This window comes from Musa acuminata, chromosome BXJ3-11 (assembly GCF_036884655.1).
Source record: "Musa acuminata AAA Group cultivar baxijiao chromosome BXJ3-11, Cavendish_Baxijiao_AAA, whole genome shotgun sequence".
In the NCBI taxonomy this organism is placed as follows: Eukaryota; Viridiplantae; Streptophyta; class Magnoliopsida; order Zingiberales; family Musaceae; genus Musa; species Musa acuminata.
In genome coordinates, this window is record NC_088359.1 from 1,253,121 (window position 1) to 1,277,325 (window position 24,205).

The window sequence follows — 24,205 nt, forward strand, 5'->3', positions numbered from 1 at the left end:
ATCGTAATGCCTTCCCTTTGGCATTTTGGCCAAGGAGGTGACAGGCTCGAACGACCTCTCATATATTATTGTCCATGGAGGTCAATCAAGGAGGTGACAGGCTCGAATGACCTCTCTTAAACTTTAATCTTGGAGGTTGACAGAGCTAGTTCGAATGTCTTATGGGTTGTTGTCCACAGAGGTCGATAGGCCATAATTGCCTCCATGTCACTGCCCCCGAGGGGGTGACTCAGCTCTCATCTTCCACGTCAACACCTTTGTGGCGACCAACTGGCAGGCTAAGATTGGTTATCAAAATGTTTCCTATCAATTGTCCCCTTGTAAGGTGTGCTTTGAAGCTCTTGCAAACAGGTTCGAAGTACGTAATTCGATCCATTCGATATGGGAGCGTTCATGATCTCATCTTATGTGTTAAGTTTTTCCAATTCAGGTGCCTCGAGTATATTGAATCTATATTTCCACTATGACAGATTCCTTTTGGTAAGGGTTGAGTTTTCTCAACTCATACACTTTGAAAAGCACATATTGGCTTAGAGTCTTCGTCGTAATATATTTATCTTAGTGTAAATTAGGTTTTTCTAACTCACATGTCTTGGGCATATTTGGCTTGGAGCCTTCACTATGGCAGACTTATCGTGACTTAGGTTGGGTTTTCCTGACTCACATGCCTCAAGCATATTTGGCCTGGAACCTCCACTGTGACAGATTTTTTTTACGCAAGTTGAATTTTTTCGACTCACATGTATTGGACACATTTGGCATGGAGTTTCTGTCGTAGCAGAATTATCTTGGTGCAACTCAGGTTTTCCCGACTCGCATACCTCAAACACATTTGACTTAAAATCTCTATCATAACGAACTTATCTTAATGCGAGTCAAATTTTCACTCACATGTTATACATTTGACCAGCAACCACTGCCCCGATGAATTCACGCGGATACTTTCTTTGTTGATGTGTCGGTTCAAAATTACGTTCGTGCAAGACACGGGATGAAGGGCACTCTAATTTTATGGTGCATGCCCCTCTCTCTCTCTCTCTCTCTCTCTCTCTCTCTCTATAACCCGAAAGGACAAAGACGTAGATGTCCCTCGGAAAGCACGAACAGTGGAGATCCACCGCGAAGGCCACCGTAGGCGTCCTCTACGAGACACCGTGAAGGACAAGAAATACAGGTGTCATCATAAAGCCCAGACGGGGAAGTTATGCTCGGATAACATCCCACCTCCATCCAAGAACCCCATAGAGCCATATATATATATATATATATATATATCATTCGAACCATATATTTGAACTACATGGACAGTGAACTTAATGTTTCATTCATATGAATGCGAACTACATTTGGATCACAGCTGAGCACACTACAGACGGACTAAACACTTTTATTAGTCACAACTATTGCTTTCAAGGTTCTCATCCCTAAACAAATATCACCAAGGAAAAATGTACTAAAACCGACTGAATCCAAGGATGGCTGTAAAAAGCTACTAAGCTGTACAATCTTCTTGTACATTTGCAAGCATGTAGTCCAGCGCTCAGCAAGCATACAAACCTTCAGTAAAGATGTCAAAATTTACCAATAGAATCAAATACTCGGGGTAAAATCTGCAACCACCAAACTTTAAGCTTGTAAAATTGTGCACAAGTTTTAAAATACAAATTCCTCTTCTTCATCTCCGATTGGAAGTGCTCCTCGCTCTGCTGTATCCCGAAGTATGGCAGCAGTTGAATCACTGATGCCAAGCAAGTGCTGGAGCCGAGTGAGTTTCTCTGGCTTCGGGATACTCTTGAGGTATATGCAGTACAAGTCTGCGAGCTCTTCCGGTGAGGACCACGATAAGGGTTCAGCAGGGACCGCCATGTCACAGGCAAGCATGTCGTTGAGAGATGAAATCTGGTACATAAATTACAAATAATCTCTTCAGTGCTAAAAGAGCAAGGGGAAACATATAAAAGATAACATGTAAATACAAGCAGTCATCCTTCTTCCTTTAGCCGACAACATTCTTCTAACTACAAATGACAATTACTATTCTAAAGACTTATTTTTCATTAGATAAAGTAAATGTTCCTTCCCACTCGACCATATTACTTTTTATACAACAGAATATCCAGATTGATTCCACCCAACAATAGGGCATCAAGTCAAAATGAACTTTAGGAAAGAGGAAGAATGAATTTTTGACTGTTGGGATTAAAAAAACAGTGGTTTATCATATAAGACAATACTTTTCCACGTAGATAAGATGAAATTTTCCCAAACAATACTCACGGATATCATGAAAAACAATCACAGATATCTCAAATAGTTTCAATGCAATACTCAAATAATGCAACACAACATGAGAGAGAGCGAGAGACAGCAAAAAGAGGGATGGAAAACTACTATCTAGAATATCATAAAACTATTCAAACAAAGTAGCCCCCACACAGCAAAATGACATTCTGCAAGACGATGAAAGCAACAGAATAGTGAATGGTTGTCAAAATAACTTAAGTTTCCAACAAAAGGAGACTAACTAAATTGCAAGTCCAAGTAAGAAACATACTCTGTAGAGCCCACAGAAGCAGAACTTCAATGCGGTCGTTATATAGATAAGAAGCATCGGGTGTTCATTTAGACTAAGGAATGTGATTTCCCTTGAACTGGTATACAACGGACGGGATTTTCTGGTACAGATGTAGACCGCCACTTTTCAGACGGTCTAATCCATTTTCTTAGGGATAGTGCCCCCAAAGAAAAAATTCATAGACCCCCCACCCCCTCCCTGACAACACAATATGTGCCCATGAATAGTGTGTTGTTATAACCGTATGGACCATACCCATACTAGTCTGGCCATGGACCATCACTAGCGCACGCCAAGCAACTTGTGAAAAAGATACTAATAAAAATGATCTTGTAATAAGGAACCTACCTTAACCAAAATTCACATTGGAAATATGATGCTCTCCCAAAAGAACAAAATTCATATAGAAAGCATAATGCAGCTGAAAAAATGTATGTATAAAAGCCATGTGAGAAAAAATGCTTAATTTTAAGTAATCATTCAAAAATCAAAACGATGTTAATTCTACGTTTCCCATAAACCACAATTAATTACAGAAAACAAACAATCATTGAAAAATATAATAGAAAAATTCAATAATTATATGCTCTCTTTGGTACTCGAATTTCATACCACTCCATCTCGATTCCTCTGCCGAAGTAATGCAACAGCTTGAACCAATGAGTTTGATAGCCTAGTCTTGGCGAGCTCCTTAACAACCCCTTTTGCCTTATCAGCATCGATGCTAAGATCTGATGGAATCTTTTCATACACCTCGGCTTCATTAAATACACCAGTGCCTGATGAAAAGATCTCCTCCACCGTTTTCCTAAAGAGGCTTTCCCGCAAGCGTTCTGAGATCATGCTATCTAGATCAATATTAGCCTCTTTTAGCTCTCGGACCTGTTGAATACCAATCCTCCCTTGACTCACAGCAGTTTCGATTGCAGCTGCCATCTTGGTTGTGGTTATATTCTTAATAACTTTTTGTGCATATTCTGCAGGCAGTCCCACCTGCTTCTGAACCTCATTGAGCTGCTCGATTCTGGCTTTAGTTAGCTGGCCATCAGCTAGAATAACCTCAGCCTGTTTCATGAATGCTTGTTCAGCAAAGTTCCTGTGGACTTCCACTATCTCTTTACCAGTCATTCCTAGTATTCGTCCAAGCTGATTTAGCAGCAAAAATTCTGAATTGTCTTTTTTTGTAGCAATTTGAGCTCCAAATGGAACTGTCGTAACCTCCCCGGTAATGCAAAAGAGCAAGTAGGTCCTGTAAATCTCAGCCCTGTCTCTCTCAGGGAGGTCATCCTTGAGGGTTATTTCTGTCTGAGCTGGCTTGGTCAGCTTTGCTTCCAGCTCTTTGTTCGGATGTGTCTTTCTCAGTGTCTGCAGAGATTCCCATTCATCTTCCTCATCTATTTGTTTAGAATCAACATCAATAGGTTCAGCTGGAGCAGCAGGCTCTCCTTTAATATCAGAAATCAATTCTGTGACAACCAATGCGTTGAATGCTATCATTTTTTTCAGCTCTCTTGCAGCTTCAGTACGGTTCCCTGCCCCTTTGGATCGTTGTATATAAGTCATGAAAACTCTACGAACCTGCAAAAGAAAATAGGTTGAAGCAAGTAAATTTGCAATGCTCAACTGTCAATGGTTTTTGTAAACATAAAAGCTATTTTTTAGTTTTAATTTAGTGTCACAACAGAAGAAGACAAAATACATACTGCCTTGTTAGCAATGGCCATGGCTGCATCCGTTGTAAGCCGCAAGCCTTTAGAAGCCTTCCTTACAGAGTTTCTAACTTCAGCATCATAACCCTCAACACCTGATGCAATTGCATCTTTAACAACCTGCAAATACAATATACCATTAACAAAAATACAGAAATAAAAATAAAGAATAATAACATTATCTGTTTGCAAGGGTCATCAGACAATCACTGCCATAATTTGCTACACAAGCCATCGCCAACATCTTGAGCAGAAATTTAACCTATTAGGTAGATACTTATCACTTGCATTATTCATATAGGTTTCATATCAGACAATTAATTTAAAGATCTCTATTGAATACTCCAACAAATACCATAATTTCCAAACTATTTCTCCCAAAAAAATCAGAAATCTGAGTAAAAAATTCAAGAACACTTTTTTCAGGCTATTTTTTTCTCAGTGAACGCTAGTCAACATGTGATGCACAAGATGGATTGCTAACCTTAAAATTCATGGCTACATATACAAATTAAACTATGACCAACAGATGAAATTTAACTAATTATTTTATAATAACTTTAAATTTTGAAACAACACTAAGTCAAAAACCAAGGAGGCCAATCATGCTTGGTTAAGATTCAAGCCAAATATACAGCACCTGTCTCGATAATGACTATCTCAAACAACATTGTTTGGTTTTAACTATTTCATGTAGTCTACCAAGACTATCATAGAGCAAGTTGCACAATGGTTTCTTTCTCGATAAGACCTGTACCTCCATACAACAAGGTCACAGGTACTAACCTGTACCTGTACCTCCATACAACAAGGTCACAGGTACTAAACAGGGCATTTTAACTATATTATGAGGACAAGACATCAAGTGAAGAATGACTGAAATGTGAATCAGAACTTTAGAAACATAATGATTTTTTTACCTTCTCAAACAAGCGACCACATATATCAGCATGTGCTGCATCAATGGTTTCGTGATGAATGCAAAGAAGAACTCTGTAGCGTTGTAAAGAAGCAACTTCCTCCTCACTCAATTCCCCATCTTCTACAAACTGCCGAAGTTTTTGCCTGTAAATTTCTGCAAGTTCAAAGTTAAAAAAAAAACTTTTAATTAGCGCTGATTGAATCATACTCGACAAAAATCTTCAAATTTCTTCAAGTTCTCCATTTCCACTTCTTTGCATAAAAAACTTGCCTCGTGAACTCAAAACATGAATGACCTCAATCACTGACCACCAAGCAATTAACAAATTTAGCTCTCTCACTGGAGATAAAACAACAAGCTAAAGAAACTACATTCAGATACCTTCGTGTCTCCAAATGGTCCAGAAACAAAAGGGATAACATGAGAAACATTCATCTAAGTGAGACAAGGACAACAAGTGGATCCAAAGTCCAAGCATCAATCGACTCACAAATTTCCATGCTTCAAATTCTCAGCCTTTATTTTTGAGATTGAACAAAATAGCAGCCTAGATATTTATTAAAATTATCCATAACATAAATATCACTCTGAAGTAGTGGACAAGTACTAGAATCATTAACACGATTTTGAATTTCACTTAAGTAACATGCCAAACTAATCCACCGCTTAAAAATGGTATATTTTATGTTTCATTAATAAAATAATTAACAATAAATAGGAAACTTTATCATAATTTAGGATCAACCAAAAGCGATTGAATGGCTCTCAGGACTCAGTTTGACAAATGATATTGCTTTTAACATAGCTCAATAGAGGAAAAAATCCATGCAACCCACTCCGAGTAGTTAGTACTTTTGTTAGTCTTGTTTGTAATTGTACATTCAATCAGCTATTCGAATCAGTTTCAATTTCTCAAAATCTAGATGACAAACCATGTGCAATTCCATATTCAAGCATAAATAATAGTCTTTTTCAGTACCTTAAAAAATTGCAAATGTTTTTTAATAAAAAATTTATTGATTTTTCCACTATGTATGTTGCAAAATTTCTATAACATCTCATCACCATGATGCAGAGGACCAAAGACTAGTTAAAATGGCATCAAATGATAACTAATGTTTCTTTACAAACCAATTACCTTCATGAATCTTGCTAGCTATATTTGGATCAAAATGTAATTCTTCACAAAGGTTTTGAAGGAATGCAGCCTTGCTAGGAGCTGCATCCAAATCACCACCAGAAAATGCTCGAGAAAGCCGCCGGCGGTAGACCCTCGATGTTACATCCAGCATGATGTTTTCTGCCTCACGTTTCCCAAGACCAAATATATTTCTCAACTGGCTCAAAGCTGTAAGCTGCAATTTTTACCAAGGAAAAGGATACAGAAATACAAAAAATTAATATGTTATGAGCAAAAAAGAAAAACTAAAATGTCCTAAAGCTAAATCAATTCAAGCATATGTGAATCAATTATGGTGATGCTCTTGTTTGCACAAAATTTTGAACCAGAAAATGTCACCCAAATTTTCAGGTCAGCCTACATGTGACTTGGCCTGCATTAATATTAATTTTATGATGCAATATGTTATTTGGAATAGGGATGATTCACAAAACAATGAATAAACTTCAGAGAAAACAGAAAACATTATGCAGTATTTAAGTTCAGGTTGCACCAGAGGTGATGGGCAGCATGACAAAGAATAGCCTACCTAACCAAATATATCTTTGTTCCTCTTCAAATACCCCTTTGTCTGGCATCTCTCCGGACCAACCCCCAGTGGACAATGAAGGCACATGCAAGTGGTCTCATGGGGTCTTTCCTCAAGAAGTGCAGACTCAAGGCTATAATCTTAGCTGGCATCATTACAGGGCAGAAAGACAGGGTGAAGCAACATGTCATAAGCTTGCAAGCAGCGAGCTTGCAAGAATTGTTGACAAAATCCACTGTGAAACCCTAATTTGTTGTGGTTTTCAAAAGACTCTTTGAGTGGGCCAGCCTAATGTGCCGTCAAAATATCCAGTCCACTGATAAAAGCCTGGTTCGACTACCATTTACATGAAGGAAAAGAGTTTCAAAGACCATTTCCCACTGCGAACCGGTATCCTTTATAAATAAACAGCAATAAGGATATCAAAGCATAATGAAACCACGTCCGATGAAGGCCACAGATACTCGGTTCCTTATACCAGCAGGGAATTTAGCTAACAAACATGTAGCAAATTAGTGATGTTCCTTTCCTCTGGCAATATATCTTGCAATATTTTTTCCAACATCAATGATAAAGGGAAAATGTGCAGTAGCACTGATCCGCTTTTGGGAGAATTCACAATCTAGATAAGCAGCAACTCATAGGCAGAGATAAACAAACAAGTTGCTCGGTACAAGGATCTGAATCTCGATGTAATACCATTTTTGGTAACTAGTCAGACTGGTACAGTACCAGAATTCCGGATAGTACCAACCAAGGTATGCAATACCATACCGTACCAATGTTTCGAGGTTGGCTAGGTACGGTATGGTACCGGCATACCGAACGGTACACCAAGGTATACCAAACGATACACCAGGGCTTACTGAGCGATTTCCTCTTACTATAACTGTAGCACTACTACAGTATATTACTGTAGCACTGTAGTACGATCCGTCCGGTAGTGAGCGGTCCGTGTACCGGTATGCTATCGGACCGGTACATACCACCCGTATCGGACAGTACCATTCGAAATTGCATACCATGCTACCAACCCATACCTACCTGGTATTACCAGAAAAAATAATAAAAAGTAGATAACCAACAGGTACTTGTACTTGGTCAGACCAGTAAACACCAGTACTGATACAAACGAGATTAAATTCTTTGGCTCAGTACATCATCATTTCCTTTCGAATGAGGTGTGCCCAAAGATCCATGATATGTTGAAGCAATAGAACAATCTAAAAGATTATGGATTCCCTCAGACACAATTAGATTGCAGCAAGGATACTCCCATATCAAGAACTTTTATCACTGACAATGATTATATTTCTTTCACACAATACATTATTTAACCAAGTCAAACACATTTGCACAGCAACTCCCTAAAAGCATAAATTTTAAACAAAATCACTCAATATTGTTAACATTTAAAGTTTTATACATGACCCAGCCGCTGGTATATATCCATCGCTTTAACTTGTTAGATATGCACAGAGACAATTCATTTAGATACTTTTTTTAGGATGATATATATATATATATATATATATATATATATATTGTATTGATACCTGTACTTCGTAGCTTGTAAAATATATTTTTCAAAAAATATATAGCCACTGGCCACAGCAAAAGAAGCTTTTGAAACAGGCTTTCACAAATACAGTTTCCAGTAAAAAAATCTTGCAAGCATCAGAAACACTTGATCTTATCAAAACAAGATAAGCTTCCCTCATGGAAGTACCAAAAGAAATTTTATTCGAATAATTATCAAGAACAAAAAATCTAATAATCATAATCTTACCAGCTTCTAGAAAAAGCAACTTTGCAGGTTACTTGATCAGTCAAGTATCAGCAAAATTTTCAAAACAAATTACATTACTTGCTGACAAATATGTATCAAAGGTGTAAATGAATACCCAGTGAATGGCTTCACTTTGTAAGATGATGTCCAAAGGCAGCCTTGGTGATATCACTGGCCTTCAAAGACTTGACCACCTTAATAGAGGATACTTGAGTACATTAAATGATCACATCTCACAATGAGAATTGTAACTATAAGTTGTGTCAGACAGCATAAGTTAAACAATTTGTTTTACACTTTACACTAGGGTGCATGGCATTCATTAATGTGCATAATAATCAGATCTCATAAGGCAAGATATAATTCTAAATGGTGTCCACTAGCTTAAGTTTATTAACCAAAAAATATACTGGCATAGCTAATTAAATGATAGCATCCATAATAGAAGCAGGTATACAAATAAACTTAAGAAACAGCCATAAATTTCAATTCTAGATTTGGTAAAAACCAATGCAGATGTCCAACAAATGTACCATATCAATGCTTCAACAATAGACAACTAACAAATTAAATATATTATAACCTTTTCTTCTTGAAGACATCCACTTGAAAAAGATTCTTCTGCATAAGTTCTATAAAGTAACTTTAAGTCCTCAATCTTTCTATCACCATCAAACTCCCCGCCTGATTACAAAAGGAAATAATTCTCATTACTATGATGTACTGGATTCATAGCATGCACTGGATGGAACAGGCAAAAGTTCCTTAAATGAACTCATACCTATTAAAGAAACAGGTCCAACACCCTGTGCGAACTGACCACTATCAGAATGCTTGCTTAGAGAAGTAAGAAGATTGTTGAATGCCAAAACCTTCTCGAGTTCCTCAATAACTTGCAGTGTCCCCATGCTACAAATTTTACCATGTTAGTGATAAAATTATCAAAAGTATATGACAATGACCACAAAAAAAATGTTGTAGAAGCTTCCAAGCAATCTCATGAAATTTGTGGTATGCTCACAGCAGGATTACCCTGAGGAAAGAAGGTTTGCAAATCACAAACTCCAAGCCGGCTGAACAAGATGTCTCTATAAGAACAAAATTAAATTATGTACTTATATTAAGTTGCCCATCCAGGTGAGTACACATCTGTATGTGTTATTGTAACAGATAGTGTGGATTAGCGATGACAGAGATTCGGTTGGTTGATGACTTTCCAGAACAATATACACTCCTTGATTGTACATTGCTGCACAGTCAAAATGTTGTGAACTGAATCCCTCTTTCTTTTGGCAATAAATTTTACATCAACTTCTAAGAAAATATATCCTAACAAGTGATTAGAATTACCTGTTTATATTTAGAAATTGGTGCAAGTAACAGTAATTTTATAAACTATAAAATTAGAGCCTGAAGAAGAGTTTTCTTTGATTCTACGTTTTTATTCAAATTAAATTATTGGTTCTTGACAATGATACTAGCCAATATCATGTCATATAAAATACTTGCTGTCCTACACATTTGTACTTGAGGGTCTCAAAAAAGAGGAAAGAAATTGTGAATTAACCAATGAATGCATAAATAGTTCTTTTCCCTGCGTTATGTATGAATAGTGTGAGGCCACTTTCCTTTCCCAGTAATATGATAGCATCATGCATGTGTGAGATGTGGAGGTGCAAGTCCTTCATTTTTAGGAGTTAACCCTTGAGTGTGAAATAGTATGGTACTTTTTTTTTAATTTCTATATCATCTAAACTATTCAGCTCTCTATTCTATAGCTATCTAGAAGAAATATATTTTCTTTACATCCTCACGCACTTGCTAGATGTCAAGCACGGTTCCAACAGAAAACAGAATTGGTGGCACATAACCATGCACTGCACTAAGTGATCTCAATCCTCCTTATTCCTCCTCGCTGATGCAAGGAATACTGACACAACTTTTGCACATGACATCATGACAGGGCATTTGATAAATTTCTTACAATACCAGCACAGGCTGGTATTTGTTTAACAGGTATCACAATTATAAAAAACCCATCCAAGTGCTTCTGTCTAACATAAAGGCAAATCTATACGGATACCAAAGTTGACTATAAAAGCTTCAAATTTACTATCTATATTCATCATTAACAGGAGCATCAAATGACTACAATGAATTTCATCAGTTTAATTCCAAAAAAGTAGACCAATTTCATTCGGCAATTTGCCTACATGTCATGAGTATCATCATTTGATTAACATGTCAATAAGAAAGGATTTTGATGCAAATTTGAAGTTGGCCATCTATGAACTTACCTAGAACTTGTGTGTTTAGTATTAGTCAATCCTCATATTGGATTACTGCCAATAAATGATTTTTGTACAACAGTTTTTTATGTTATTTCTAAAGCCATGAGAGTCAAGTATTAGTCACCATGGAAAAGAAGCAGACCTATTTTTGCTAGCTTAGAAGTGATAATCAGGAATTTTCTCTGCCATCAACTGATTATGTGCTAAATATTAACTTATTAACAAGACTGCAAAGAATCAAACTGAGTATATAAAATACAGAAGGCCTCGAAAACAGTTGCTAACTACAAAATTCCATCTCGACTCATAGAAAAACAGATACGTGAAAAATTTTAGATACCAGAATAGCATAACAAGAGCATCCATACCTTGTCTTTCCCCGAGACTTTAAAATTGAAAGTGCGGATGAAATATTTTCTTCAACCAACTCTCTTGTGTGCTCCCTAAACATTTCACCAGCAATCTGCAACAGATCTTGGTCAAATATTTTTATGATAATTCAGTAATTTGATGAAAGGCACCATCACAGAATACCTAAAGCAAAGTATCTTGGGAGCCGCTTAAGCAGTTCACATAGGCATGACTATGCAGCTACACATAAAACTGTCTATATACGGTCCATATGCATAAAATTGTGATCAGTAAATATGGTTTACACTTTCTCCACAGTGCTACTATCCATGGTTCGCCTTATCGGTCCATACCGTTTGTACCAACCAATGGTTGGCACAGTAAGTACCAACGTACCAACACATGGTACGGTGGGGGTATAACAACAGACTAATATGTACCGCCCATACTGATCAGCTGTTGGATCGGTACGTACAGCCCATACCAACATCGTGGTACGATGAACCTTGCTACTATCCTATACTATATTACTCCAATAGTATAAAACAGGGTAAATATACATCATTGCATGTGTCTAAAACAAGATAAATATACATCATTGCATGTGTCATAACTCATTGCCTAGTAATCCAACAACAAGTCAACAACAACAACAATTTTTTGAATATTTTTTAATATTTATCATTAACATGCTCATATTTTGATCACTTATAGTGCAATCTTTTTTTCATTTTATTTTAAAAAATTGCCCTTTTTTCAGCACTGTGATATTATTTATGGCTACATAAATATAATCTCAATAGATGTGCAAGATATGATTTCCCTTCTCCAAAGGTTTGTCACAAAGAGTGTTGCAGAACCTATGATTTTTAATAAATTCCTGACTTTTTTCTATCTTAATAGATAATAATTCTGGTAATTCATGATTTTTTTTCCACCTTAATGGAAATAATATGTTTCCAAATATAAATCCTTTTTTTATATCCTTTGAACAGTCACCAGACTATGCTTTGGTGCAAACCTGATGAACCCACCTAAACTAGCATAATTGCACTCCCAAATTCATATAAAATTTTAAAGTCAAATGGAACAAAGTCTAAAACATAAATATACTTTGTCGGACATTGAGATTACAAAAGTGAAAATGGCAATAGACATACAGTCCTGGTGAACATACCTGATCAGAAAGTCTATATAGAAGTTGTGATTCTCTAAGTTCAATAAGTTGCTTCACTTCAATATCTACAAAGAGACATAAAAAATACAATAGTTACAGAATGCACATTCAAATGAACCATTTAAAAGATATCAGTATCAAAAGGCATTTCATTAATAAATTCTGTCCAAGGCAATTGTTCCTGAACAATTAATTAGTAGGTATAAGGTACCATTCTATACAAGAAGTCCAAAACTGGCAATGTTCTAAACTGATCCATGATGGAATGCCTGTTGACTGATATTTTGTTCAATGACAGTAATAAAATTTTAAGGTTAGTTCAAGAGCTGACAAAGACCTCTACAGTTTATTATAATTAGTTACCTGATCAGAATAAATAACCTGATAGTTTCGATTCAGTTATACATGATTGATGTCCAGCACATGGATCTTAATTTTGATTATATCAGTTGGTACGGACCAGTGTTTACCAGTCCAACAGCCGATTAATACATGAACCGGACAACTTCTACAGCTCTGGTATGAAACTAAGCTATTACCGCCCAATAAGCTCACCATTCAGGCTTACCAAGTGGCAAGTGCACCAGTTCAAACTCAATCAGGCAATACCAGTACCGGATCCCTTTTTCTGTGTTTATAGGCCATTCACACATACTGACAGCTATCATTTGTTTTCTTTCTCGTTTTCATCCTCCATCACCATGCCTCCTATATCCCCCTCAACACCTCCTTGCTTGTGTTGCTTCGTCCTCATGTTGTCACTTCTTCTCCTTGTCCGCATCGCTGCCTCTTCACCACCTATCAATATGAATAATCTCCTCAACCCTTCTCTCTCTTTCTGTCTTTCTTTCTGGGCCGGACAGGACCAACCAATACCAACCCATAAGGAGTGTTGGTATGTTGACCAATTCTGGTAATATACTAATCTAGCCATCAAGTCGGTACCATAATTGTTAATCCATTGAATTTATATTTAGATCACTGACATTCTCCTGAGGGTTGCACCTCTTCCTCAGCCCACGTCACAAACACTATGAAAACTGCTTATAACCCATAGAGATGAACATGCATAGTCAACATGACATGAGAAATTCGCATGGAAGAACCACATATGTAAATTCCTAATGATCACTGTCAAACATATTGATAGGGAACAGTAAAGAAAACCATCGTTTTGCAAAATCAAGTTCTCAATTTCTCTAAGCATACAAACATTCATGTGCATCAGTGAGATCAAGAGTAGAACAGGCACTCACAATCAACTTTACTATAATATATATAGCTACAACTATGATTATACAGCAACAACCAAATACTAATTCACTTCTTAGATGCATATCCATTTCCATGTTCCTCCCCTAGCAGTCGCAACAAACTTTGATGATAATATACTGCCAATGTTGTGAAGAAGATAACAACAGACATGCCAAAAGGAATAAAAAGCGACAATGACCATATAGCCATCAGGCCAAAGCCTGGTGGTTGTCTCCTAGGATCGTTGCATTAATAGTGAGTCCAAAGACATGAGGAGAAGTCAGGTTTAATCATCGTGCACAGAACAAAGATCGTGGAGGCTGAAGTCACAATATTTTCATATGTCAAAGAGTCCTTATTGTCAAGGAATGCTTGCATTTAAGAAATTGGAGATGATTTAGATATGAATAGAAGGGGTGGAAGAGTATTCACATAGTCATGGGCTTTTTCCACTATTTAAATGATGAAGTGGCAATACAGAAACAGAACAAGCATTAGTTCAGAATACACATTGATGATATATCAATAAAGTAAATGGTCTATGAATTTGATATGTTTAGAATTAGTTCTTAAAAAATGAAAAGTAAACAAAAAAAAAGAGGCACAGAAAAACCAAAAGAATAAGATTACAATTGTGACCAAAGAAAAAAGACCATTGTTTTCCCACTTATTAACCACTCCAAAGAAAAAATTGAGAGATTTCATTAAGATAAAAATAAAAATGTGAAGTGCAGAAAGATTCTAAGCTAAAGAAAGCTGCCATATAAGTACTTATTAAAGTGATTATAATAACAATTTTAAGTAGCAGATTCTTTTTTGGACTCTAAGCTACATAACTGACAACAAAAGAGCCTCATCTGCGCAGCTGAAGAGAACAAACAGAGGGGCTGGAAGCATGAGACTAGTAGATATTTTCAAAGGAGGGTGAAGCGGAAGGCCATTAAATTTCAATTACATGGGAGGAGTAAACTCAAGGTGTGAGACCTTCAAAATTCTTGGGTGCAACAAGATCATCAAATTTTATAACAATTTACCATAACCACTGTAATGAGACAAACTAAATTTTAGGCTATTTCCAACAAGTAGATGTCATAAATATGCTCACCAGTAGTTACGTCAGGAACAAATCATTTGTTATACAACTATTTTATAACAGCCTACATGACAAAAGTAGGAAAACAGGCCTGAAACCCATAATGTTTCATGAATACATGGTGGTAGTTACAGATGCATCATCAGATGCAAGGTGATGTTACAAATTATCGTAAGCATTAATAGTTGATCAAGATAGCATTGAAAACTGTGATATATTATATGATCTATCATAATTAAAAAATGAATAAAAATGTCAGAATAACACCAAATAATAAAATTTAATGAAAAACATATGGCCCGCACAAGAAATGGACTAAGTAAATGAATGTAAAGCATACACCTCAAACTCAAAATTTTAAATTTGTTTTCAATCAGCAGAGAACAAAAATTACCAGATAAAAGTTAAGGACATGTAAAGTAGATACTTGTGGTGTTACCTCGTCCAATTAACTTTAGCTTTGAAGCATACAATTTTTGAGCATTGTCCCGTATAGCAATTTCAATCTGGCATTAAATCAAATACATAATCCAAGAGCAGTGATTAAGACATGGATATTAGTTTGTCAGGAGAAAAGGTACAGAAAGCTCAAAACACAAAATAAGCTGCAATAAAATACAAATATTTTTAAATCTCACTAATCACATTATTAGAGTGGCATGCTATATGTGTGTGCTTGCATGGATGGCGGAACACAGGCAGCAAACGAAAAATAGAATAAGAAGCACATGGGGCATTAAGGCCAAACTAAAACTCCACTAACTTCAGCAAGCAGCCATGCATAAAACTTCAGCTTTTTGCAGCCCCCAATAACAACTAGGAAAATAATATTACTGATCTCATCAATACTGAAAACTGCTAGCCAAATACTATAAACCTGACATATAATGCCTCTAAGAGAAAAATAAATACTATTCAATTTGCTGTTGAAAACAGAAACAGAATTAACTTCTATATAACCAAACCTGAACCCAATTTAATCCTGTCACTAGCCTAAACAAGATGACCAGGATAGCATTGCAAGTTCACTATCAAATGTATCAATAATGTTAAAGTGCATTGTTAGGATTCCTTAATTTTAGGAGTCCTTAATTTTAGGGATTTGATATTAATCATTATTTTCCTATTTAATTTTTCCTAGTTATGGTAGGATTTGATATTAATCTTTATTTTTCTATTTAGTTTTTCCTAGTTATGATGAGAGTTTTTGAGAAAATTTTTCCTAATTATGTTAGGAGTCCTTTGATGTAGCAAATTAGGAATTGCTATTTTTATTTTTGCTAGAAATCCTAGTCCTAATTGACCAAGGATTAAATAACTCTATATATATGTAATTCCTCTAGCTATTTTTCAAAAATAATAAAATACAACTCAAAGCCTTTGGCCAACTTGGACGTTGATCCCCTCAAAGCAATCAAAAGAAAGTTAATCCCCTCAAAGCGATCAAATCCTTATCTATTTTCTTAGATAAAGCCTTAGGGTTTTATCATGCAAGTGCATGCATTTAAATGTATGTAGAAGGTAAGAACATAAGACACTCCCACGGAATACAGAGGTTGGATAATAAAAACTCATTTCAAACTCCATATCCTATTAGGATCGAGAGATTTGCAATCCAACCTTTTACAGAGTAGCAGCCAACGCCTTTTTCTGTTATTGCCAATCAAAACTACCAAGCTATTCCTACAGAACTCCACTAGCTTATAACATGACACTGTAGGTTATCCCAAAGAACATAGCACCTCACAGAACCCACAAGTCATCAGGTCCTGTGAGCTTGCATGTCATGTGAGCTTATGTAAGATGTGTTGTCAATATGTACATACATTAGAGAAACTCAACAAAATTTCTCCACTTGACAATCAACTTTGCAGAAAACAATGTCCATCTATTATTCACTACCAAAAAATTCTAGTGCTCATCTGAGAAAGAATCAAGCATACAAGTACCTGAGAATCAGTAACATTAAAAAGTCGCTTCCAAGGCAAAAGGAACTTGGATGCTTCTCCAAATACAAGTGTTGAAACATATATGAGTTTCTGAAATGCCTGTGCAGCAAAATTCAATGCTCTCAAAAATGATCCATACGATCTTAAGAAAGGCCTTAATGCAAAGACATACCCTACGTTGCTCTATGTCAGCTTCACGATCTCCTGTTTCCAACCTTTGCCTATAAATATGCCTACCAATCTAGAAAAGCAAAGGCAAGAGAAAAATCACAAAAAAGAAACTCCAAATACGCAAGAGATATTAATTAATTTGAACAAAGAAATAAATGATATTATTACCTCTACATGAACTGAAGCAGCATCTGGATCATCAATGCCAAGAGCTTCTTTAAACCTAATTATCATCTCAACTTCGTAACCCTTGAGATTTTCACTCCCAGGTGGAAGAACTGAAGACACAAACCTAAAATTGAAACCGAAATAAATCAGTTTTCGTCAAAAATAATAATGTTATTTCAAAGCGAATAATTTAAATTTTCAACAAGTTATGATTCCGGGAGGATATTATAGAAGTAGATAAGTAATTGCTAGAAAAATTATTCTTCTTCCAGAAGCTTTTACAGTATCACATGACATTGATTACAACATAGCTTATTGATTTTTGTATCTTACTTCCGATGGGAGTGAGAATCATCATATAATTTGTTGCCTTTTTTACATGTTTAATTAGGAAATGGATTTAGTCATAGGATCAGAAATAACAAACCTCTCACAGTCTCACTTATAGTTGGGTGTGTCTACATCTTTAATTTAATAAATGAATAGACCCAATGTCAATAGCAAGTAATGAGTAACTTAATAGTAATGACATCATCTCCAAGGATTCAAAATTCGGCGGGCACGAGAGGTTTTGCTGACTATTTCTACTCTGTCAATGCAAAGCGAAGGATGTTGCGAACTAAACGACATGGAAGCATATATAACAACATTTCACCAATTGTAAACTGACAATAGAAAATAACAGTAAAAAAACTACTTACAAGGAAGAATCATCTATCATCCATCCTCCTCTCTTCTATTCCATCTTTACTAGTCCACTTGTCACTTTCTTTATTATTTTTTAAGCGCTTATTTTATTGTGAAAGGAATAAATATTCCTCCAATAGGTCAAAAGATTGAGCACTGATTACTCTAGAGATCCCTTTTGATGGATGCTTAGTGACAAGACTAACAAATAAAGGAAAGCTTTCTTGAATAAGCCTTCTTTATAAACCATGCATACCAGTGGCAGTAAACGCAAATATAAGACTGATCGATTTCTTTATGCAATAAAAATATTCAAATAGCTAATTAAAGATTTTCTTATTTATAGCTAATCCTTGAGAAGATTATTCCCCTAACCAACTTGAAGAAAGACCTGATATAAAGTCATGATGGATCCTATCATGAATCAATATCCCTTTCTACTGATACAATCTTTGGAGTAGAAATACAACACAGTACAATAACTAAACTGAGACTCCTATAAGCAACACAAGATATTACCAAAAACAAAGGTAGATAAAAGAATTTGCATATTTTTGGAATTTAACTGATCGCTCACCTACTGTACAAGTCACAGAGCTCTGCTTTAAAGGCATCATCTTGTTTACTGACACCGTATCTGCAACATCATACCCAGAAGAACAACATAGCATTAGTATGCAAGCTACTACCTAAATCCAACCAAGTTCTTCACGTTTCGTTCCCTTAATAAGGAATTAGCTAGACGACCTTTCTTTAAAACCCAAAACCCTATTCCTTCAATCGAAGGCCTGCGGGCTGGAAAAAGATAATCGAATCACCATGGTTCCAAGCCCGAGTTCTGTTCGATAAGTAAACTATTAAAAATTAGGTGATAAAAGGAAACAAACTTCTCCACGATGGCTGCGACTTCATCCTTCCTCAGTTCCGTCGGATCATCATAACCAGCGACAAGATTGTGCAGACTGATCGCTGCAACCTCCGGAACCTTTGAATTGAGGGCATACACCGCGGCACCACCCGCCACTCCAAGAACAGCCGCACCCCCTATCCCTGCAACCTTAGAGCCGCCAACACGAAGCCCTAGACCGAAGCCGGCGGCCATAGCGGCGGCGGCGAGGACGGCGGAGGACGCCATTCTCGCCGGGGGAGGCAGGGCGCAGACGAGCGCCTGAGGGCCGGAAAGCTCCTTGGGGCCGCCAAAGACAGATGGATCAACGGCGGGGGAGGCCTCTGGAGCAGAGGCGGCGGCGGCGTCGGCCGAGACGGAACAGCGCGGGAGGGAGAGGCGGCAGCGGCCATGGCGGCGGAAGTGGCGGGGGGGTAGGCGGGGGAGGAGACGGAAAGGGGAGGAAGACGGGGCGGAGGGGGAGAAGAGGAGGCGGTGAGAGGGGAAAGAAGGCGTGGGTATGAGGCGGGAGGTCTCCATTTCAGCCGCCGGCCTCTCCTCTCCTTTCCTGTTCTTCTTATCCTCCTTTGGAGTACTTTAGGAGTGGGCGGAGGATAAAGCACAAAAGAGGGCGTTTGAACTCAGTTGCGATCATCTTAAATGAACGAGTCCAATGGGCCTTGGGATCTCGGCACATGAGTTTAATGGGCCTAAATACGGCCCATATCTTGATAGACCTAAATGAGTTTGAATCGAGCCGAATAGGCCCGAATCCGACCAAAAATATCGAGATAAAAGGGGTCAACGATCCGAAGCACGAATCCTGCCCAAAATCGTAGACTTTGATGGAGCTGTGATAACTGGATTCGTGATACGAGATTTCACGGCGGAATTCCTTATTTACTATGGCAGATAATCTAATTAAGATTTTTGGATAATGTGTTACACATTTTCCTCTTTTATCCCTTTTTCTTCTAGCTTTTTTTGCTTGTATAAGTCTCTTCTTTTCTCATATGCTCCTTATTCCATGTCTTCGTCTCCCCTGTTTCGTTTCATCAGCTCACACAATGACAAGAAATTTTATTCTTCCTCTCGACAGAACAAAGTGCAGTTTGATGGAATGCTACTCAATTCTTTCTCTTTTCATTTCGTTGTTCTTCGAATTCTGATGGTCAATTGAATTGACCCTCTGGAGTTGTTGAATTCTCCGATCTTTTCCTTTGGGAAGAAATGGAATACTGGGCAATAATGGCTGCAAGGTCAACGCCCTCATTTAAGATCTCTGCTCGTGCAGAGTGCTTGCTTTCTTTCTTCGTGTTTGCCTTTCCCATTCGTTCGTCCTTCGTGTTGTATCAACTATCATATTAACCTCGTGGGCGTGCATATTTGACTTCATCTCGACGATGAAGTATACTGAAAAGTCTTTGTCAAGTTGGCGTCTTGTAATGTCAATGCCAGCTTTCTGATGGAATCCAAGCTTTCTTGCTTTGTTTTCCGCGGTTTACGGCTTGGAGAACTCGCTTGCCCCACGTTTCATGTCTTCTTAGTTGGGAGTTTGATGCATTAGAAAGAAAGAGAGGAGGAGGAGAGTGGCATTTGCGGTGCAGCCTCTGCTCCGCATATCCGGCCAGCATTTGCTTGCTCGCCGCTACAGCGTCACTATCTACCACCATGGCAGGAGAGAGATGTCAGGAGGAATCGTAGTTCATAGACCACATGAAACATAAAAGAGGGAAAGACGTCGGCCTGCTCAGGATCTCTTCTCTGTGGAAAAACTATGAATTCGAACTGACAATGTCGGTTTAAGAGTATGTACATGATTTCCTTTTTCTTAAAATTCTCCATTAATGGTGATTGTAGAAATTACTGCGCTTTAAGCGATTTCAATCCGTGTTGAAGTTTCTGTTCTTACGACCTTGCACAGTGATGTCAAGGGTTTTGTTCGTCGGCAATAGTTGTTTGATCTTTATCGAGATCTCTAATGTCTAAACGAATGGCAAGATAAAATCGAAAGAGTAGATTAATCTGCCTCTTTTCATCTTGAGCAAAACTCTTGGCGTTGCTAACAATTTTTACCTGTTTCTTCTCAAGCAGGTGGCAACTCTTATTCCAAGAAATGGAAGAAAGTTGGCCCTCCCCGTGGACTTCTGTGGCTGCACTCCTGCTCCTATTCATCTCTATTTGGATCTGTAAACGGAATCATCAAAGGACGATTCGGAGAACTTCAAAGAAGTTGCCGCCAGGAGGAAGAAGTTGGCCTCTAATTGGTCATGGCCTTGAATGGTACATGGCTGTGGCGAGTTCTCATCCACCAAAATTCGTGGAAGATCAAGTCAGGCGGTAGATTAAGAGAAGTTTCACTTAGTCTTTTCTCTGTTGCCGTAGTTCGTAAATCTACATACGTCAGATCAGTTTATATTTGTTGAACAAAAGGAAAAGGGGGGGGCAAATTCCAACCCTGTATTACTACTACTTGTGTTGATTCAATGCTTTGTCAAAAAAGAGAGAACTTTTAGCAATAAAAGCGAAAAGATCGATAGAACTATTTGGTTCATAAGTCTGAAAGGAAAACCTTTCTGCATTGTGTCAAAAACATGCAGGTATGGAAGAATTTTCAGATGCAATCTCTTCGGTAAACAAGCAGTTGTCTCAGCTGATCCATATTTCAACCGTTTCATCATCCAACACGAAGAGAAATTATTCCAGTCATGTTATCCAAAATCCTTTAGAGATTTGGTAGGCCGGAATGGGGTCATTGTAGTTCATGGACAGCAGCAAAGAAAGCTTCATGGGATTGCTATGGACATGATGAGGGCGGAGAAGCTCAATCTGAACTCCCACTTCTTAGCGGACATGCAGATCGTTATGCTTCGAGCACTAAGCACATTGCAGGATAACCATGTCATAGTCCTCCAAGACTTGTGCAGAAAGGCAAGTGAGGCTCGACAGCTTGCTTCTATACCTTTGTGAGAAGTTAGTTGTTGAATGTAAATTTCTGAGACTTTAAATTGATCTCCTTCCAGGTTGCTATCAATCTGATGGTCAATCAGCTATTAGGTGTGTCTACCGAATCAGAGATCGGTGAGATGGCTTGCCTATTTTCGGATTTTGTCGATGGTTGCCTCTCTGTCCCAATCAACTTGCCTGGATTCACCTATTACACTGCAATGAAGGTAACTGCACACCCCGTCTAATAGCTTTCCAAACTTCTGCAAGAGTAGAAAAGCTTGATCTCTCCAGCATGCAGAATTGTTGATCCATCGCGATCGCGCTAACGAGCAATTTGGACATGGCAGGCAAGGAAAACTATCACCATGAAGATCAAGAAAATGATAGAGATCACAAGACAGCAAACCAGGTCTGCAGGAGAGAATGGAGCCTTCGGGAGACTGGTCGAGGAGGAGAACTTACCTGATGATGTCATCTCCGACTTCATAATCAACCTTCTATTTGCTGGAAACGAGACGACTGCTAAAACAATGCTGTTTGCTCTCTATTTCCTTACTCACTGCCCCAATGCATTGGAGCAAGTGCAGGTAAGAGCTACATCTAAGGCTTCTTTTCACCCAACTTAGCATCAACAATCCATGCCTACTGCGTAAACCAAGTTCTGCCTGTGTTAGAATTCATGACATCTTTTCTTCCCCTACACCCCACAGTATCAAATGTAATGTTATGTTGATATCCGCTTTTGTGTGGTTGAACAGGATGAGCAAATGAGCATTAGAAGAAGAAGGGGCAGTGACATGCTCTCTCAGGAAGATTATGAAGCCATGCCATTCACTCTCTGTGTATGATACTTGTTCTCAACTTTAGCTGAATTTTGTATGAGACGCTAGTCATAGGTGCTTAAACCAAAAATGGTGCATTAAAGACAGTGATTGTAGGTGAGATATCAATCTTCCAGGTAAGCTATAAAAACTCGAATGGATAAGCAAGAAACCTGAACACAAGTCTTTCCTGATCCTATCCATGGCATAAAGACATGTCTTGCACCGGCAACGCAGAGAGAATGACTACAACGATACATGCAGGTCATCGATGAAACACTTAGACTTGGAGGCATAGCAATATGGTTACTGAGGGAAGCAAAAGTGGATATCGAGTATCAAGGTAATTGTTTCCTGTTATTTAGGTGTTCGTCTCAACTGTTCCAGTGTTTGCTAAACATACAAAGAAGCTATGTAGAATTTGGTAATTCTTGCAGCGAAAAAACCAAAAATCCGAGAATGAATCGCCTCACTCAGTTACTTCTTCTAACGATTGTCAGATCTTTCTATTCCAAAGGGATTCTTCGTGGTTCCCTTTCTCTCAGCAGTTCACCGGGATGAAAGTATATATCCCGAGGCTTTGAGTTTTCACCCTTGGAGGTGGATGGATCAAGAGAACAAGGTTTGTGGTATTTTTGCCTGTTGTTTACCGTGGTGATAATTCTACATGTTAGGCTAACATGAATGTAATGTGATTGGCAATCGCAATCGGATATGTTTGTGCACAAACATGGAGTGACAAAGTTATTTTCTTGTGGATTTGAAGGATAAGAGAAATTGGAGAACTAGTCCCTTTTACACACCATTTGGAGGGGGTGCTCGGTGCTGCCCAGGGGCTGAACTAGCTCGACTTCAGATTGCTTTCTTTCTACATCATATTGTTACTAAGCTCAGGTTTGCATTCTACTTCTTGTCCAGCTTTTAATAAAACAAATGTATGCTCAACTTGTTTTGATTCATGCACTTAGAGCAAAAAGTGTTCCACAAAATGTCGGTTAGAGAATGAACAAAAGGAATTGTATTCACACAAACGCATACCCGGTGCCATTTCTAGCAAGAATGAGCTGAACAAATGAACTTACTCGAAATGCATCTTTGGATCTTAACAGATGGGTTCAAGTCAAAGAAGATAGGATGTCATTTTTCCCTTCAGCTCGGCTAGTGAATGGATTCCAAATTTGTATAACCAAGAATCCTGATGAAGTTGTAGGCTGATACATCTGACAGAGTTGCTCAAGGAAATCGAGTTTGCCGGGTTTTCACTTTGTCAATGTACATTCACTAGACACTGCTGGTTTCTATACTCATCACAAGCTTTTATGCTCTTCAAAATGCAGACGAGGGTTTACATGTAGTTATTCATTTTCTCTAGAAATATTTGTCATGAAAACCATGCTAGATAATTCGATGTTTTAGTACTAGTCTTCATTCATTTGGGCACATATTGTATCTTGTTTTCCTGGTGAAACTTGGTTGTGATCATTGATCTGGTTGTTTCTGATGTCTCACTCAAAACCAAAATGCCAACTAGAGATGGTGATATGCTGTTTTCAGAAAAGTGTAATATAATTTTGAAGCTAGTTAGATTTATGATATGTTTGTGGAATTGGGTGACTTAAACAACTCATTATATCGAGCCGCATTATCAACTCGGAGTAAGTGAGCTCTTGATAAGACCCTTAGGGTTTTATCGTGGAAGAAAAT

General features: G+C 37.8%; 2 protein-coding genes across 2 annotated transcripts; one reads left to right on the forward strand and one right to left on the reverse strand.

The window, feature by feature from the left end:
• Positions 1–1,303: 1,303 nt before the first annotated feature.
• On the reverse strand, positions 1,304–19,356 carry LOC103970175 (protein TIC110, chloroplastic). Its single transcript, XM_009383841.3, has 15 exons — positions 18,733–19,356; positions 18,423–18,482; positions 17,159–17,282; positions 16,992–17,060; positions 16,820–16,918; positions 15,310–15,376; positions 12,524–12,588; positions 11,364–11,458; positions 9,486–9,613; positions 9,288–9,388; positions 6,345–6,561; positions 5,205–5,359; positions 4,279–4,404; positions 3,188–4,153; positions 1,304–1,899 (listed from the first exon to the last, which is right to left on the reverse strand). The coding sequence occupies exons 1-15, from the start codon at positions 19,269–19,271 to the stop codon at positions 1,654–1,656; spliced, it is 3,057 nt and encodes a 1,018-aa protein (XP_009382116.2). The 5' UTR covers positions 19,272–19,356; the 3' UTR covers positions 1,304–1,653.
• A 674-nt stretch (positions 19,357–20,030) lies between these two features.
• On the forward strand, positions 20,031–24,134 carry LOC135653402 (abietadienol/abietadienal oxidase-like). Its single transcript, XM_065175343.1, has 10 exons — positions 20,031–20,539; positions 20,826–21,071; positions 21,332–21,662; positions 21,755–21,904; positions 22,028–22,267; positions 22,439–22,522; positions 22,766–22,844; positions 23,002–23,123; positions 23,268–23,395; positions 23,611–24,134. The coding sequence occupies exons 2-10, from the start codon at positions 20,848–20,850 to the stop codon at positions 23,714–23,716; spliced, it is 1,464 nt and encodes a 487-aa protein (XP_065031415.1). The 5' UTR covers positions 20,031–20,539; positions 20,826–20,847; the 3' UTR covers positions 23,717–24,134.
• Positions 24,135–24,205: the final 71 nt, after the last annotated feature.